The sequence below is a fragment of the Excalfactoria chinensis genome, chromosome 9, assembly GCF_039878825.1.
Source record: "Excalfactoria chinensis isolate bCotChi1 chromosome 9, bCotChi1.hap2, whole genome shotgun sequence".
Classification (NCBI taxonomy): Eukaryota; Metazoa; Chordata; class Aves; order Galliformes; family Phasianidae; genus Excalfactoria; species Excalfactoria chinensis.
Window position 1 is genome coordinate 583,391 of NC_092833.1, and position 18,641 is coordinate 602,031.

An 18,641-nucleotide genomic window follows, 5' to 3' on the forward strand; every position below is an offset into this window, starting at 1 on the left:
GTCACTTCGTGCCTCTGCCCGCCCTGCAGCTCGCCCTGCTGCCCCTCTATTTCCCCCCCTTTCCCCCCCCCCGCCCCGCTGCCCGTGGATGCGGTGGCCGTGCGGGTGGCCGCTGCTTTGCGTGCTTTCCCCGCTGCTGGACCCGCCGGCGCTGGGTGATGGAGGCTCTGCTGGAAGGCATGCAAAGGAACGGCCATGGGAGGTATGTATGCACCGCTGCGTGCCCGTCCTTTACAACACTCTCTCCCCTCTTAACGCTCCGAGCCACTCTTCTGCCAAGCTCCCATGGTGTCAGTGAGACCCTCGGTGTTTATCCGGTGCCTTCTGCAGGCGGATGGATGCAGCAACTACAGCCTTGTAGTCTGTAGTGTCAGCACGTCTGTATTTCACCTCTCTAAAAACGTGATCCTTTTGTTTTCCCCTTTCACAAGCCCCCTCCTGCCTTGCAGCGTGTAGTAGAATGATGCTAAGTGGAAGCGTGAGTAAATCCTTTTCTTAAGAGCCCGGTGAGGTTAATGAGACATGCTGAGAGCACCTGATTACTTCCTGCTTGTGCTGGAGCTGCAGACACCCTGAGGAACCCTTAGCTGAAGGCTTCTGGACTTGGAGATGGAATAACAAGGCTTCATTTATCAAACAAACACAAAACCAAAGGCACTGACACCATTTCCATCACCATCTATGAGGAGGTGACTCAGTGCTGAATCTTCTGCAGCTAACTGGCTGCATCAATGCAGTCTAGACATAGCTGTGTATCAGCAGATGCTGAGCAGGAGGCGTTCTTGCTGTGCATAATAGCTGCTAATTTTTGGGTAACTCGCAGGCCGGGGTGAGCTTCCAATTTAACTGCTTTTGGCTGCTCCGAGAGCTCCTTCTTTCCCTATAGAAAATCTGTCAGCTTGTGAAGTCTGGGTATGCTCTGGGGGAGCAGAGAAATTTCAATCCCTTAACCTATCGATTTCCATTCCATTTTCAGAGCCTTCCATTTGACAGTCAAATTAAAGGGGTGAAGATGATCATGGAGTTCACAGCCCTCCAGGGCTGTATCTTGCAAGCCTTCATACCGTCCTTAGCTTAGCACTTGTGAAGTTTTACGGGACTTGGTTGAATTGGCTTCAGTAATTACTGCACAAATTAGAAGCTGCAGCATCGCCAGGGAGCGTGCTTTCCCCTATGGGAAGGGGATGTTTTATTCTTCATTATCATGTTGTCATCCATCCCCCTCCACGTAGGGGTTTGTCTGCATTTGTGATATGCTTTTGTTTTCGGGAGCTGGGAGGTTTCTCTGGTGACTGAAAGGGGGGGTGTAAAATGCCTGGAGAGCAAGGAGGGGAAATGCAAAATAATTAGGTAATGCGTAGCACCAAGACAAGGGGACCAGTGGCCATAGGGGCTTGCTGTGACAATAGAAGACAAAACACACTACATGTGCTCTGACTGGGCTTTCCAAGGCGTGCCCCATTAGTCATTGCCAAGTTTAGGTCTCTGCCCAGCGATGTTCCACACCTATCACTGGTGTCACTGGTGTGGGGATGCGGGACCTCTGTGCTCCTCTTTGTGACCTGAAGCTCTGTCCCTTCCAGCAGTGGGTTCCTGACATCCTGCGAAGCTGAGCTGCAGGAGCTGATGAAGCAGATCGACATCATGGTGGCTCACAAGAAGGCGGAATGGGAAGGACAGACCCAGGCTCTAGAAACTTGCTTGGGTGTTCGAGAGCAGGAACTTTCCTCTGCCAGGGCTGCACTGGAGGAGAAGCATAAAGAGGTACATAAAGGCTGAATGTGGATCCAACCCCTCTGCTATGAGCAGCCAACCCTGTTTATTGGCTCACTGTGTTCTGGACCTGCAGTTAGGAAGGTGACTGCTCTGGGTTGTGGATGGGAAAAGAGTCAGGGGAGAAAGGAAGGGGAATGGGAGGATCAAGAGAAGGGAAACCTTTCCCAAGAGTTTCAAAGCAATGCTTCTTTCTTTGGCCATGCGTTATTTGACATCTCTGCTTCACCCCACTGGGGTGAGAGAATGACACGGCTATCTCTTCCTTGGTAGATAGTTTGAAATCGTAATGGATGTTTATAATAAACATGCGAATGATAAAGAAAAGCAACCTTTTGGCACAAGGCAAAAGCGTCAGCTTCATCTCAGCCATTGGAAGGCAGACACTGCTTGAAAACATGAGGCCAGATCTGAGACTGTTCTCATCCCAGCCAACCAGAGATGTGGACGTAAGCTTCATTTGTTTCATAAGGACTGACCCCAGCTTAGAAAACTGGGATCTCTTAACATTCCTTTGCCACTTCCACTACTGTGTATACTTATGAAACGAAGACTAATCCCTCTGTTTGCTGACAGCGTGGTCTGTCTCTGTTCATCTGCTTTGTAATTCTTGGTTCAGGTTGGCAAGTTGCGGCAGCAGCTGGAAGACACGGAAGCAGCCAAACAGGACTTGGTTAGGGAATACGAGCAGCAGCTGAAGAAGTTTCAAGAGGAGGTGAGTTTCCAAAAGAAAAGGTTGGTTTTTAGTTCCCTGTTGTGATGTGACCAGGTAGGTGAGATGCTTGGCATCGTTGCCATTGCTTAAATGCCACGGTCATAAAGCTTCCCATTCTTTTAGTGCTTGTGCTCTTACAGAAGAGAGCACTGAGCACAGAGTGATGTTGTTGTGCTTTGCTGGCCCTCTTTGTGGCACATCAGGGGAAACGTGGTGACAAAGAAATCTGCAGGAATAAGAACATGTTCTAAGCTGCAATTTCCATGCGTTAAACATCTGCAGAGGTTTAGTGCAAAAACTTCCTGTATTTGCCAATCATAGTCACCACAGCCCTCATATGGGAGTTGCTATGGGTACAGGCAGCAGCAGTTTGCTCCTTCAGCATTTCCTGAGATTAAAATGGGTGGTGGTGGAACCGGCCTTGATTGTATGGAGAAACTGAGATCAGATCAGTATGCAGCCTCATCATCATTTTGCTTCCACTGAGTCTGGTTTTATTTGATGGGGCCTGCGCTCTCTCAAACCATATCAGTCCCCAACAAGCTAAGAATGCTCGGAGAATAATTTGCAAGAAGTGATTTCAGAGCTTCCATCTCGACAAGCTCCTTGTTCAATGCAGGGTGGTACACACACAGTGTCCTGCAGGTGGAACAGCAGCATTCCGTGTTGGTGCCTTCGTTCTGCCTGTCTCCGCTTGCTTGTCAGAAGCAGTGAGTTAAGTGGCGTGAGCAGCCAGCAGAGCACTGACCTTTTCTCCCTGGAGAGTTCAGCTTGGTTGATGCTCACTGTGAGCCAGAACTTAAATTGATTTGGTAGCCTCAGCTTTGGTGACAGAAGGCATCTGTCCTCATTTACAGCACCTTACTGCTCAGTGTGATTAGCAGGACATGTTCCAGCTGAAATAGTGGATGGGCTGCAGAGCAAGGCTAAGGTGCATTGGCCAGATCAGCCTAGATTGCAATGGCTAGAATATAGTGTGCGTCTTGTGGTTCAAACTGCATTGCACTGGTGTTTTACCCATGAAGTATTCATGTCGATGGCATTAAGCTGCAGCGTTCCTTAGTCTGTTTTAGTGCTGTTTGGGGAAATATTTTCTATCTCAGTTTACCACCGTTGCCAGTAAAATTACAGGTACAGTGTCCACCTCACTGAGGTTGCTGAAAGGATAAACCAGTGCTTGTGATCTGCTGACTCACTTGGCAAAACACGTTCTGGCCATTCCCAGTGAATGTGTTTAAGCACCTTCCTGACTCAGGACCCTGGAGAACCTTTCCTGACCACTGTGTGGATCCGAATCGTGGGGTCTTGATTCAGATGTAAGTTCTCCATGGGTTCCCAAATCGGGAGTGATGTCTTCTGAGGTTCATAGGGACCATTTGGAAACTTGACATGTTTAAATGGTTGAGTTGGGGAGCTCATCAGATGGAGAAATCCGTGCAAGTTGCAAGTGGTGGTTTGCACAGAGGGTCACTTAAATGTCAGTAGTTTTCTCCTCACTTGTGCTTCTGATAAGAGTTTAGCATTCGAGCAGTAGGCGTAGGAGTGTTATTTTCTGTTGGCATTTTCCAGTTATTGTGAAGTACGTCGTGTATCTGAGCAGAGGATGACAGATGAAGTAGTGTTGATGTTATGTATAATGGCAGCTCTCTAATCTTCCTCCTCCTGCCGAGTGGGAGAGTTCCACTTCTCACCTGAGCTTCGCTTTAACCTCTAAGAATGTAGAACTGCCCCTGTGGTTGGCACCAGGAGATGGACCTCAGGTTCTGCTGCTGCTACAGAGTCCTGGGGCCACCTGTAGAGTGAGGAGGTGCCACATTAACAGCTACATATAGACCTCCGTCTTATCAATATTTCAGTCACGCTCTCATTGTGATAAGACAGAGGTCTAATTGGAGCTGCTGATGTCACGACTTAAGCGTGGCATCCTGCTCCTCTTAGACAACTCAGCGTATTTCGTGATCCTATCAGTATAATAGGCTCATTATACAAATAGAAATCTTCATTTGCAAGCTGTGTGGCCTTGATTGGGGGAATTGTTTGCGTGAAGCTATTTTGTTTGCCTTCCTTCAATGTGCTGTTTAATTCCTGCCCGCTGGCCTTGAACAAAGTTGCCCCTCTCGCTGAATTCTTGCAGTTGGCCCGGCTGAGGAGAAGCTATGAGAAGCTGCAGAAGAAACAGCTGAGAGAGGCAAGAGAAGAAGCCAACAAGAGGCAAGGGGATGACCAGGTTGAAATGAGCCGACTGAGCAGGAAGCTGGAGGTGGGCCATGGGGAAGCAGCTGCTAATTGGTTCTTATGGATGAACTGCCTTTCGGGCTTCACTGGTGACTCTATTCAGACAACTAGGGAGGGCACTGTGAATCCTGGTTCAGAGGTGCTCCCCATCTACTCTCTTGGTGAAGCTCTTCTCGATTGCTGGTGTAATAAAGACTGTTACTTGCACCGAGGCCTCTAAGTATGCAGGGTAAACTATTGTGCAGATCTTATTCTGCAGTTGAATAAAAGGAAGAAAGTGCTGGAAGAGGAATTAGTTGTGGGAGTGGAATGAAAGCCCGTGTGGTGAGGTTGTCACCTCACTTCTTGGAGGGAGGAGGAGCTACACATGAAACTTCTTCTCAGCCATGTCTCAATCCCTGCTGTGCTGGGCTTTACCATGCTCTGTTTTTCTCCAGTGTACCCTCTAGATAAGTCTAACAGAGGCATGGATAAGATGTAGTATCCAATTGCTGGAGCTGAGGATAGCATTAGAGCTCTGCAGTTAGCGGTTGCCAATGATTCCAGGGAGGGTCTGTTTTGCAAGCTAAAGTCACTCTGCGTTGCTAAACCTCTGACAGCAAATCCACGTGATGAGCTGTGAGCCTTTTAGCACTTAACGTTTGTAAACAGCAATAACTGACACTGATATTTTCAGTTGGGAGGGAGGGGAACGCGGCGAGCACAGTGTGAGAGGGGTTTTGTGCTGCTGAGTTGGTGCATCAGGTGGCTGGTTAATGGTTTCCCTGCTGTGGGGGAAGGCGCGTGAGGATGTGGGGAGGGAGAGCAAACATGGGTATGAGCTGGGAGGGGGCAATGTTGTCAGCTGTGTGGATGTGCTGCTCTGAGCCAACCCTGCTGTCCTTGCAGGAGTTCCGTCAAAAATCACTTGACTGGGAGAAGCAGCGTTTGCTCTACCAGCAGCAGGTGGCATCTCTGGAAGCACAGAGGAAGGCTTTGGCTGAGCAGTCCGAGCTCATTCAGGTATGGTTAATACGTGCTGAAAGTTTCTGTTCTGTTGTGCAGCAGGTGGGAGGGCAGGGAGGGGGGGGGAAGAGACTAATGAAATCTCTCAGGCTTGAATCCAGTTTAGGTTGCCATTGAAATGACTTTTAATGTCCCAGTGGAATAAGCTTTACGTGTCTGAGTGCTGAGTGGAAAAAAGATCCAGAGTCTGTCAACAGAAGTTAGGTAAAACCTCTCACTGCTCTCACTCCCCTGCTCCAATTAGCAGAGAAGACCGTAGGACGAAGCTTTCCCTGAGAGCCAGAGACCACAGCAAACGATGTTTGAAAGCAGCTGCTCCATCAGGTCGTTTAGTTTGAAGCTGTTTACCTGCCAGTAGCTAAATATGTACCTTCTGAGTCCAGCTCAGGGCACGGGGTTGAAAAACAGCCTTCCCCAACGACAGACACTTCCATAAAGTGCAGAAGAAACAGTGTTTTTCAGACCTGTTCCTTCCCTTTCTTTTTCATCTCCTACAGGCAAGGAGTAGTGGAGTAGTGGGGTTGCTGTCCCTGAAAAGCTGGTCATTGGGTGAGTTAGTGGTGCCGCAGCAGAGCCAGGTGAACTGACCCAGAGCACAGCTGTGCCATCACGCTGCCACCATCACAGCAGGCACGGATAAGAAGCTCTTGCTGGGGACTTCACACTTAATGAGCTCCTGAGCTGCTCTTGAGTGGGAGCTCCTGCGAGGAGGACTGTGTGTGATGGCAGGGCTAAAGCTGGCTCTGACAGGGGCTTTGTGAGAGGCTGACACCAGCAGATCTCCGATGCAGAGAGAGTCGCTGAGCAGAAGGTCTTGCTGCTCTGCTGTCTTTGTGTCGTTGATAGCTCAATTGTCTGAGAACAGATGTGTCCTTGGAGCGCGGGCTGCTATCGTGGAGCACAGAGGAACTGACTGCTTAGCAGAAGAGCATTAATTTGGGGTGGTTTGTCCTTAGCAGTGTAGGTAAGTTGGGTGCACAGTTCCTGCCTGAGCGCTCTGTTTCTTTGGAAAGCCCAGTGGGAGAGCACTCAGTTCTTCTCTGGGATGCTTCGGTGCATTCTGTATGCTTGGCTGCTTTCTGGCATATGAGGTCAAGCTGAGATCTGTGACCACAGAGCAGTTCCCATCTTTCAGCTGGCTTTCCTCACACCTGTCAGTGCAGCCTATGGCAGTCTCATGCAGGGCTGAGCACCTCCACATAATACACACAGCCCTCCAAATCCACGGGGTAACTTTGATTTCTCTGTGTGTCCTGTGCCTGGAAAGGACGATTTGCTGAAGTGTCTCCTTAATAAATGCTCAGGTGGGCCATGGTGTCTCACTGGGCCATAAGAGGCCGGATGCTGAACTCTTGCCCCTTCTTGATTACGTTTTCTGTCACGACTATTCAAATAATGAAAGGGCTGTAATCCAAATTATACCTCAGCCTTCCAAAGGCAGCGCTCCTGCAGTCTGCTCGGCTGTGAGGCATTGTGTGTCAGACAAGGGGTGATTCTGAAGCCGGCAGAAATCGCTGCTCTTAGAAACGGGGAGGAAAGGACCTCTCCAATATTTTGTTTCAGCCTTTAGAAATTAGAAGGTACTGTGCAAAAAGGGAAGAGGTGGAGGGAATCATTCTTAGGAGCTTACGCGAGAGCTGGCTTATTGAATTTCCACAGTTAGCTGCGTGGAAAGAAATGCCATGAAATAAAGCATTGTGCCTGCAAATAATACAGCACGCATTGTTTGCTAGTCAGGCATTTCTTATAACTGTGATATATGTTTTTTTTTTCGTCTGCCATTAAAACAATGAAACATTCAAAGCGAGCATTGGAGCAAGCTGTCAGAAGGATGTATTTTACTGCATAAAGCAAAGCATAATTGGTGGTTGCACTCAGTTCGGGGTTTCATCTGCTCGGTGGGGCTTTTTTCTTCCCTGTGTGCCAGGAGCTGCTCTCTGACCTGGTGTGGAGGTAATGATTGGGTCATCTCTAGTTTGTGCATGGTCTCTAGGGAGACCTCACTCTGGCCTTGAAGAGAGCGTATAAACAGGAGGGGGAACCAGTGGACAGTGATATGACAAGGGGGAATGGTTTGAAACTGAGACAGGGGTGATTGAGGTTGGATCTTAGGAGGAAGTTTTTCACCCAGAGGGTGGTGACGCACTGGAACAGGTTGCCCAAGGAGGCTGTGGATGCCCCATCCCTGCAGGCATTCAAGGCCAGGCTGGATGTGGCTCTGGGCAGCCTGGGCTGCTGGTTGGTGACCCTGCACAGCAGGGGGTTGGAACTGATGGTCATTGTGGTCCTTTTCAACCCAGGCCATCCTGTGGTATTCGCAAACCTGGTACAGCCTTAGGTTAATGGGCAGAAAATGCCTTAGCTCATGATTGGACAGCTTGGGTGATTTGTGATCTTCTTTTCAGAGACCCTCTTTGAACCCCTTTTAGAACCAGAGGGGCTCCTCAGGTTTTTTGTTCTATCTACCTTCAGAAGCTTTCCCTGCCTTGTAGCCCTGGAGCAGTGCTTCCCTGATTCCCTGGAGGGCAGACAGTCAGGCTTCCCGTGAAAGAGTGACTCGTTGCTCCAAGAAATAGACAGCATTTCTGAACAGAGGTTTGGGATGCTGTAATATCTATAATTTCGCTTTCATACCAGTGTACAAATACGAAATACAAGCCAATGCAAACCACTTGCTGTTAGCAGACTCAGCTCGCCAGTCGGAAGCAGCTTATGGAGTCGGTGGAGCTGGCGAGCCGATCAGAAATCCAGCACTTAACCAGCAAGCTGGAGAGAGCCAATGACACTATCTGTGCCAACCAGCTGGAGGTGGAGAGGCTTAACATGAGGGTGGATGATCTGACTGAAAACAATCGCGTGATTCTGGAAGACCAGCAGAGAATTGAAGAAGAGCTGAGGCAATCCAAGAAAATGCTTGAGGTCAGTGGAGGAATTGTTGGGAAGCTGAATGTAAAGCAGTGAGCCTTTGTAAGCTTTGTAAAGTTCCTGATGCACCTCAGAGCTGCTTCTGTAGTCACGTGGTGCTCTGCAGTGTTTGTGAGGGTTCCTTAAGAACCTGTTCAAGCTCTCGTAACAGCAAACCTATCTACAAACAGCCACTTCTTCCTCCCGTGCAGGTGTTACAGGATGAGAAGATGGAACTCAGAGCCACCCTGCAGTCTCAGGAGGATTTCATTGACAGCTCCAAGCTGCACCAGGAGCAATTGCAGAAGGAGCTGGCCCGGATGGCTGAAACTCTTCACACAAAGGAAATCCTCATCAGGTAGCATCCGTGCTTTTGCTCTCACGTCAGGTTCTCCCACTGAGGACGGATGCTGGAACCCCAAAGTGTGCTGGCATCTGTTGTGTACTCGCAGTGCATGTGCTGCTGTTCCCGACTGTTGGGTTTTGTGTTACTTTTCAGTTAATTCAATGGGAATTAATTGAGTTTAGATTTGGTGTTTCTGCTTAGGGCCTTGGAGGAACGCTTGCAGGAGAAGCAGATGTCTTCTCCAGGGCTGGAGCATATACTCCTGCAGCTGGATGTTGCCCAGGAGAAGGAGCAGCACTTGCAGGCAGAGGTGACTCACTTGGAGGACAGGTAGTTGTCTGCTTGCTTCCCCCAGCTCTGCAATGAAACCTGGATAGCAATGTAATGCCCGATGTTTTGTATTCATCAGATTCAGCAGTCTCTCTGATTATTATTATTATTATTATTTTGTAGGCTTATTTAAAATATCAAAGGGTGAAAGAAATCAAATGCTATTCATTTTGGAGTTTAATAGTGAGACTGTTTTGCTAATTGGCTGGCTGCTTTTCACCGCACGCTGTGGGTGTTTTCAGGGTTTTGGCTTGCTTAGGCTTAGCACCTTCATTTGTAATAGGTTATGGATTCTTTGTCAGGCAGCTTGTAAGAACCTGATCTAAACCCGTGAAATAAGAATTAGAAGCGAGTTTTCCTCTTTGAGTTGGTGGTTTTCAGGCAGATGTTTGCATGGGAAGCTGGCAATCTCATTATGACAAAGAAACATATGAGAAACCACCGTATCTATTAAATCAGCATCCCCAGCCCTTTTGAAAGGATTTTGGTACACAGGCCCAAAGGATTGCTAGGGAATGTCTGGGTCAGAGTCCAGTTTCAGTTATGACATGAGAAAGTGCTTGAGAGATCAAAGTTTCTCCTGACCATGTTCTCCTTCTTGGGGTATTCTAACCTGTAGTTTTACGTTTGGCACCCAGCCTGGTGTCTTCAAATGCAAGGTGTGTACAGCTGAGCGAAGAGCTGGCTGAGAGTATCAAAGAGCTGCAGTCAATGGAAGAGCACCGTACCGAGTCAAAGGCAGAGATTAAAAAGGTAAGATCGCTTTGTTTCTGGAGAGTGGGAAAGGCACTTGTGGAGTCAGCAGCTCCCCGTGAGCATCGGGTGCCTCATAGAGGCTGCAGGGCTCTGTTAGCAAAGCGTGGATGGGAACCAAGGCCAGGAGTGACGTGGAAGCAGGGACATGGGAAGGGTAGGGAACAGATCTGGCCAAGGGGAGATGGAAAGGCTTCTGTGCATGGCTGTGCAGCTTGCTTTGTGTAAGCTGGATGCTCTCAAACTGATGCTGGAAGGGGGCAGCTGTGCAAAGAAAGTCAGGCCCAGAATACTGAGCTTAAGCCTTCTATTGGCTCCAGACCAGAAGAGGAGCAGGGAAGGAATACGTTCTGCTGTAACACATCCCATCTGACTTGAGCTATGGCTTCAAATTGTGTTCTAGTCTATGAGTGAACTGAGGAGTTGGGACTTGAGCAAACCCTTGGTTTTGTGGAAGTCTTTCACCCCTTATTCTGAATGTGCAGAGGTGCAGATTCACTGAGATGCACTTGGCTGCGCCTTGGAACATTCACCCAATTGATTAATCTTCTCCAAGCCTGTGAAGAGCAAAAGAGATTTGCTATGGTTGTTTCTGTTCTATCTGCTTGGGAGGCATCGAGGTGACATGGACACAAATCACTGTGCGGTGTTTATCTCTGCGGAGATCATCTGCTTCAGTATTCTGAAGTAATTGGCATTCTCAGCAGAATCCTGGAGGTTTGGGGTGCTCAGCATTTCTGGTTCATGGCGTAGAATGTTAGGGAAGAAGTTGCATTGTGTTGTCATTCTGTTACAGCTCCAAATCAACGTTTGGTTTTCCTACCGGAAACCTGTATGCAATGTGGGTCTGGTATCTCAAAAGGGGTTTAAGAAAAACAAGATAAGGTATGGAAAAAGATGACCAGAAGGATGCTGTGGCTCCTTATACAAGGAGCCGAATGGAATAGGATTTACCAAACTGGAAGAGAGACAAATGAGATTGAATGTACTAAAAATAAAGCCATGCCTATCATGTGGAACAGAAATAGAGAATGATTATTCTCTCATAATACGGGGACTAGTGGTCATCAAATGGAGTTAGGAAAACAAAGAGGTGTATTTTTACCCTGTGCATAGCTAGCTTGTGGATGTTTGCCAAGGGCAGCTTTAGTTGCTACAAGCTACTATTGAATCAAAAGCATTTGGACAAATTCAAATAAGAAAGGTCAAGCTAAGGCTATTTAAAGATACCATCTCTGCCTTAGGAAGGCAGAGTGGCAGACTGCTCGTTTGTGTTATGAAAGTGTTACTGCACGTCCCCAGGGAAGGTACTGGGCCTTTGGTTGTGGTCTGGTTGGCTCAGGGTTCTGTGCTTTCATTGACTTGGGGGGCTGCTCAGTCCTCCACAGCGTGCAGCCTTGTTTATGGTGTGGAAAGGGATTGGGATGGGGCGGCTCGCAGTCGTGCATGTGCAAAGGGGTTTTTGCATAGAGCTCTTTTGCTTTCCGCTGCTTAGATTTGATGTGATTTGATGTCCAGCGCTTTCCCTGTTTTGCTAAATCATCTTTTAAATCTTCCTCCAGCTGAAAGAGCAGCTCTCTCAGGCTGAACAGATTCACAGGGGTGAGCTGGAAGGGATGAGGAAGGAGATCTCGAGGTTGACGCAGGAGTTGCACCAGAGGGACATCACCATCGCCTCTGCAGGCGGCTCCACGTCAGACTTAGAACAGCAGCTGAGGATGGAGATTGAAAGAGCGGAGAGGAAAGCAGTGGAGCACAGGGTAAAAGCAGCCAAAGGCTTGTGTGCTGTCTCCTCGAGGGATCTGAGGGCTTGGAATACCGCCCTGCTGTGTTCAGAATTCCTTTCTGTCTGCAGCCTTTAAACAAAGGCGTTGAGAGCCTTCTGGTGAGATCTTCTGACTGGTGGTGGATCTGTCTTCCTGCTTTTCAAACCTGTGACAGGCAGTCCCACTGAGTTCTTTCAGATTGCTCGCATTAAATAGGTCTGCATGATGATGTCTTTGGAAGCTATATGAATGAGCACGCACAGTTACTTGCACGGTGTTCCCTGTGCTGGTGCAGGAATAATGGTTGAAAGCTTGCTTTTTACTTGAATTGAGGGTGGGAAATGGCATGTGCACATGGTGTTCTTTTCCTGAGCTGTTGTTTGCTTCTTGGTTTCTCCAGGTGATTCTAGTTCAGCTGGAGACCTTGAAGTTGGAGAACCGTCACCTCTCAGAGATGCTGGAAAAGGTGGAGCTGGGTGTGCTGGAGGTACACGTGGGGGGGAGAAAGGCCTAGCATTGTGCTTCCCCAGCCTGGGAGCAAGTCATTCTCTTGGCCCAGACCTCTCACTGAGCACTTGAGGTGCTCTTCTGTTTTGTGCCCGTCTACCTCAAAAATCCAATTCTGAATCTCTGATGTCCTTCTGAGCTGCAAGCTGTAACCACTCAGGTCCCTGTGCTTTCTGGGATGAGAGTGTTCCTTGCCCTGCTGGGGAGCCCTCTGTTAGAGGGGTAGAAGTACAGCAACGATACCCACCTGGCCTAGGGAAGGAGAAGATGGGGAGGAGCAAGCTGTTCACAGTGAGAGTGGTTACTTCACAGCAGCAGCAGCTAAACCACTGGGGTATGTGTTCCCCCACACCCCTAAGAAGTACCCAGTATGGCTTGCTGCTCAGGCTGGGGCAGTTTGTTGGGGTGTCACCTGAGTGTTCCCAGCCTGGGACTACATCTGAGCAACTCTTGGTCCATATTTTCATGGCTGTTTTTAAGAGCATCAGCCAGCGACAACAGAGATTATGAAATCTCTGAAATGAACAGAGATTCAACACGAACATGTTGTCTCAGTGCAGACACAATAAGGCATTTCTAATTGATTTGCTCTCATGAAAGCTGTGAAAATTTTGCCAGTCAAAAGTGGGATTGTAGAACATGTTTTAAGGAATTACTTGCCAGACTTTGCTCTGGATTTGTCTAACGGTATCTTGCAAAACCTACGTTCAATATCAGCCCTTCTCTGTTAGGGAAAAGATGCCGCCCTGAGAGCACTCAGTGAAGATTATGTTGTGGAATTAAACAAATTAAAATCAGAGAACCAGCAGCTGAAGAAGGATCTATCAGAGGCCAGGGAGAAACTGAAGCTCACGACCCAGGTCTGCCAGAGTCAGCCTGAGGGCACTGCTCAGCAGCTGCAAAACAAAGAGCCTGAGCCCAGGGATGTGCAGTACAGGTGAGTGTTGTGTAACCCAAGGATGCTGTTTCCTTACCATAAAGGAGAATAGACAGAATGAAGATGTGTGGGATTTTAATGATGTGCTTTATGAACAGCGTCTTTCTCCAGCACGTGGTATATAGGTGAGAACAAAAAGGACTGTTTCGGAATCTGCCTTTATGCTTGAAGTAGGGCAGTAGCTTTTAGTCCCAGCTGATTTGCATTCTGCAAAGCCAGCTATTATTTGACCGCCTCTGTTCTAGATAGAGAAGCAGTATGTGCTGCTTTCAATGCAAGGATTAGGTTTGGCACAGTTGGCTGTGCTCTTCTCCTTTCTAGGATGTGTGCATATCCTTTTGGTATCTACGGTAGCTGGAGAGTGAGGGAATTCCCTGATGACTGAATGTACATCAGGGGGTTCTGTGGAAACAAGAGAGAGCCCTGACAATCCAAACTGCCTATCAGTGAGCTGCCTGCTAAGTGTTACTTCTGCACAAGTTCTTGCTGAAATTCAGCTGTTAAGAGGCGAACTGTCAAACAGGTAAGTTTTCACACCTGTCTTGCAGGACAACTCCGGAATCGCAGCATAAACAGGATGAGCAGACAGAGAAAATACATCACAGGCCTGACAAGACGACTCAGCATCATCAGAGATGGAAGATCCAGCCTTTGCCTGCTGAAATGGGAGATGTGATCCCTGAGGCTGCTGAGCTACCCACCCAGACCAACAGGAGGAACTGTGCAGAGTCACCCAGCTTTGCTGCAGGTGACATCCTTGTGCTGGATGACGGCAAAGATTTTCCAGATGGAGCATCCAAACAGTCGGATCATGAACAAGAATCTGTACCTTTGGTAAGCAATTGTATAGAAGCATTTTACTATTCAACTACTGGCGATGCAACTGAGTTCTCATATGGCAAAAGGAGACAGATCTTTAAATCTGTGTGGTGTGTGCTTCTGCAGGCATATGGCAAACCTAAAACAGTGAGAACACTGCTAGATGGTTATGACTTGGACAAGGGGGAGTCATGTAATTATTAGTCAGAACTCTCTAGGGACAGGTTCTGTTTGTTAATGAGTAAGTTCCAGAAGCTCGTGGTTCTCCCTGTACCAGTGCTGTACATCAGTGTGCATCACAGCCTGCTCTGCTGCTTCAGAGTTCTGCTTGAGCTTTTGGTTTGGGACCACATGACAGTGAATTTGGCCCCCCAACGTGCAGTAGTCAGCACGTTGCACTCTGCACCATTTATGTTAGCTGAGGAGAGAGCCTGGAAGAAGCGCTTCATTACACAAGCAGAGGTTGTTATTTTCCCAGTCAGTGATCTTTCTCATAGGAAGCAGTGTTTGCACCTTCTCCATCCTCAATGCAGACCAGCTGCTGAAGCATTTTCCCACCATACAGGAAATCTGAGCTCAATCGCTTCTTGCCTGAGGTATTGAAGACCGTATATCTCAATGCCTGCTGTGATTACTGGCCTGCAGGCTGACTGAACAGGGAAGAGGTGGAAGGTAGCAGTGGGACACCAAGACTGATTGTATGCTGGAGTATGTCAAAGCAAGGCTGTAGTATGGGAAGGGCTGAAGCCTGAGTATTGCTCCTTGATCCAGATGTGTGGTCGCTGGCAGTCTGTAGAGATTTCTTCCTCCTGGCTGCGTACTGTAAGCCGTGACAGCAGCTATTTGTAATTTATGGGGAACTCAGAGTAGAGTCTGTGAGGCTCAGGTATGGGTAAAAGGAGGTTTGTCAAGTCTGTAGGTCTTGTTGAGGACAAAAATAGATCTTAATTGTTTCAAGGCTGAAATTATTTTGTGGGCATGCCAAGAAAATGAATGTTAGGAGCTGAGGGGATTGTAAATTCTGAATGGAAGCTCTTTGGATTGCAGGATAAAGGCTAAAGTGCAAACAGTTCCACATCAGACCTTGAGGAGTTGATACCTTAGTAGAAGGGAATGTGCTGTCTTTTGCTTAGTATGGTCTGAGAGGGAGAAAGGCCAGAAAGCCATGAGACTCCAGGGCTGGGGAATAACCAGTTACGCTGTCTTGCCAGGACACTGAAGCAAGTTTTCTGTAATGGGAAGCAGCCCTGTTGTAATTCACCTGCCTGACCCAATGCAGGAAGCTTCTCTTCAACCCTTCATTTAAGCTTAGCTTACAGTGTTATTGCTGTGTAAGTTCAGAACTCGCGGGTAAGTGATATGACCAGCAGGAACAATCATTGACTGTGAAGGAAAGAATCTGGAATAGTTCATTGCTGGCTGAATGGACGTGGCGTTCAATGAGCTGCCATGGGAGTTTGGCTGTGCTTCTCTTTGGGACTGCAGCAAAAAGCCATTAACGCAGAACAAAAGGAAGCACAATGGGACTCCTGGTGCTCACCCAGTTTGGCAGCCCGGTTCTCTTCTCTGGAACCCCTGTTGTGAGACAATAATGCACATGGGGATTTTTATGAAGACAAGGAGCAAAATGCAGATTTCAGCAAGTCAGGGCTGGTGCTGGCAGGGCAAGTGGGCCCTTGGGGGTTTGCAGTGCCCTGCTCTGGAATTGTACTGTGACAGCAAAAACCCTCTCATTATCTTCAGTGGAGGGGTTGGTAAGTGAAGTGAAAGCCCAGTTTCTGAAGGTAAGCAGCCAATTTCGAGTGATGCTCCTGGGGTCAGGGTTGCAGAAATGGGGGGGGGCTGTTTAGTTAGAGGGCTATTTAGTTAGGCAACTTACCGGTCATCAGTGTTTCTGATTGAAAGCTGAAATAACAAGACACCCACTGTCCCTTTCTCTCTTCAGTGCCCCCTGCCTACATCTTCAGTTGGCTCAGTAGCTGCCCGATACCTGGAAGAGGAAGAACTGAGATCCCAGCACATCTTGGAGTGCCTGGATGCTCACATAGAGGAACTGAAAAAAGAGAGTGAAAAGATAGTCAGACACTTTGGACACCAGGAGTGACGTTTCCTCAAGTGCACTTAGGTGGAGCACTGCTTTCCTTGCATGGTTTCAAACTGCAGCAGAGGGAGGTACCTGCAAAGCAATTGCTGTTGGAGCTTAAGGAGCTGAGTCAGCAGGCTGGATGCTGGGAGGAACATGTGCAGGAATGCCCTGCATCAGCTCAGACAGGAACTGTGCCCCCACCACATGTTGGGCAGCTTCCAAGGGCTAGAAGGCTGTGGGAGAGAGATGGGTTTGTGTGCCCACCTGCAAAGGCTTCGTGGTGTTTTTAGAAGAGAAGCATTTGCTAAAATCAATGTGAAGTATTTTAAGTCTATTTTATACGTGTAAAAGCATTGAAATAAAGCAAAGTGGAAAAACGTTCCTTTTCTTCTTCCTGCAGATTTACATAGTAAAGGTTTTGGCTCATCTTGCATTCTCGTCGGGATCTTTGATGAACAATTCAGACAATGTTTCTCTCCTTTCCCTCTAGTCACGTTCTTCAAGAGGCAAGAAATAGGATTCCTCTTCCTTTGGGCCACCCGCATTTTTCCCCAGTTATTTTTCCCTTAGTAGAATTTCTTCTTATTTCCTGGTTCATTTTCTGCTCTTTGCTGGCTGTGTAATATCTGGCTTCTTTATCTTGCTTGTGTGCTGCTTAAAGTACTGCAAGATAACTGAAAAGTGAATAGCTGTATTCTGATTGTGGCCACAGCTCCTACAAAAGAAAGAACAGTAGATGGAAGTGACAATGAAATTGGATGGGGGGGGGAGAATGCACAAGCGAGATCCATCTGTCCAGCAGAGGTAATTGCAGCTGCCATAGGCTGCTATCAGCCTGTTTCAATCCAGGCCGTGCTTTGGACACTGTCCAGTCAGGTTGAATTGCAGCACTGGAATACATCTGAGATCTGTTCCTTGAGTCCTTGCTCAACAAAATGAGTGAGAGAAACTTGTTTGCTGTGGAGTTGCCTTTCTTCCAGGGGGGTATTGCACCTCTTCCCATAGCTGAGCCTTCACGACCTCTACATGGACAAAACCTGGGCACAGAAGCATCCCTTGCCCTCACTTTCCAGTTCCTTTCCATTGGGTTTGGCAGATGTTTTCAGCAAGGTGATGCTGTGGGCAGGCTGCAGCCTTCCTGCTATGCCAAAATTGGGCCAGTGCCTTGCTGGGCAGTTCTGCATTCCAGGGCTGGAAAGGTGGAGGACTTCTGAATCAACATGTCCTTTTATTTTGCCTTTCTTTTGCAGTTCTTTGAACAAAGATGAAACCTTCAGATCCATCCTGGGTTCTCTCTGTGCCATTTATGCAATGAGTCATTTACCTGCCCGTGTGGTCGTGTGTTTTACAAACAGCTTTGGCCTGGATTTGTGCTCCGAGCTGCCCGCAGGTTGGCGTTCCTGGAACACTCACATCTCAGGTAAGGACTTGTTGGTCACGGGGTGTTTGGACAAAAGCCGGGGTGAGCTGTAGAAGGTTGGTATGAAGAGGACAGCTGGCTGCAGGGGAGCTGCTGGCTTAGGGCCTGTCTCAGCTCCCATGCTTCCATGTGCGTTTGCGGTGGGTTATCTGCACTGCCAGACATGCTCTCCTCATCTCTGCTGGGGAATGTGCATTTCTTTCACAAAGGGGAGGAGGCAGAGCTGTGTTTGTGCTGGGGGGAGGTGTTACAGCAAGTGCAGGCCTCTGAGCTCCTTTTATCCAGGGGTGCCATGTTCTGCAGGCGCTCCTCTGTGCCTTTGTAGCATCATACAGCCTCTGCGACGAGCGTCAGCAGTGGCAGCTGTATTGTTAATGAACATGGAGAGTTGTTGCTTTTGCCTTTGGACTCGTATTTCCAGTAGCACCAAGGAATCTCTTAAACATCTGAGCTGAGATGATGAGATGCTGAGCCAGATGTTTGCTTTGTGCTTGAAAGACAAAGGTGGCAATTTGTTTGCGGTAGTTCTCTTTGCAGCAGGGCAGCATCTCTGAAGCTGCTGCAGGCTCTGCCTGCCTCTAGCGTGCTGCAGTTGTAGCTGTAAAAGTGCTTTTTGGTCACTCTTGAAGTATGAAATGTTTGTGCCTATGCATGTGCATGTCACTGCAGGGTCTGAGTGCTGCAGCGCTTTGCAGGAGAGGAGGGAACACTCCCCAGGATGTCACCAGGCAGAGGACAAAGGAGATGACCTCTCTGTTCTCAGTGTTGCTCACTGAGGCAGTGCCAACCCCCAGGAGGGCAGGACTTCAAACTCTCTATGCACTGAGAGGAGGTTGTGGCAAAGTGGGGGTTGGCCTCTGCTCCCAGATAACAGCAATATGATGAGAGGGAATGGCCTCGAGTTGCATCAGGGGAGGTTCAGGTTGGATAATAGGAAGAATTTCATCTCAGAAAGAGCAGCTGCACAGGGAGGTGGGGCAGTCACCAGCCCTGGAGGTGTTCAGAGCTGTGGAGATGTGGCACTGAGGGACGTGGGCAGTGGGCA

General features: G+C 48.4%; 1 protein-coding gene across 7 annotated transcripts; it reads left to right on the forward strand.

Annotated features, from left to right (window-relative positions):
* Positions 1–15: 15 nt before the first annotated feature.
* CEP63 (centrosomal protein 63) lies at positions 16–16,556 on the forward strand. 7 transcript variants are annotated; one of them, XM_072344859.1, is made up of 14 exons: positions 16–202; positions 1,584–1,764; positions 2,393–2,488; positions 4,623–4,748; positions 5,612–5,725; positions 8,411–8,647; positions 8,845–8,990; positions 9,180–9,308; positions 9,947–10,061; positions 11,624–11,821; positions 12,228–12,314; positions 13,066–13,271; positions 13,820–14,105; positions 16,036–16,556. In XM_072344859.1, the coding sequence occupies exons 1-14, from the start codon at positions 159–161 to the stop codon at positions 16,192–16,194; spliced, it is 2,124 nt and encodes a 707-aa protein (XP_072200960.1). In that variant the 5' UTR covers positions 16–158; the 3' UTR covers positions 16,195–16,556. The 7 variants fall into 7 exon arrangements, with proteins under 7 accessions (XP_072200960.1, XP_072200955.1, XP_072200956.1 ...); XM_072344854.1 differs by having other exon boundaries at positions 1,587–1,764; XM_072344855.1 differs by having other exon boundaries at positions 1,587–1,764; positions 8,414–8,647.
* The last annotated feature ends 2,085 nt before the right edge of the window (positions 16,557–18,641 follow it).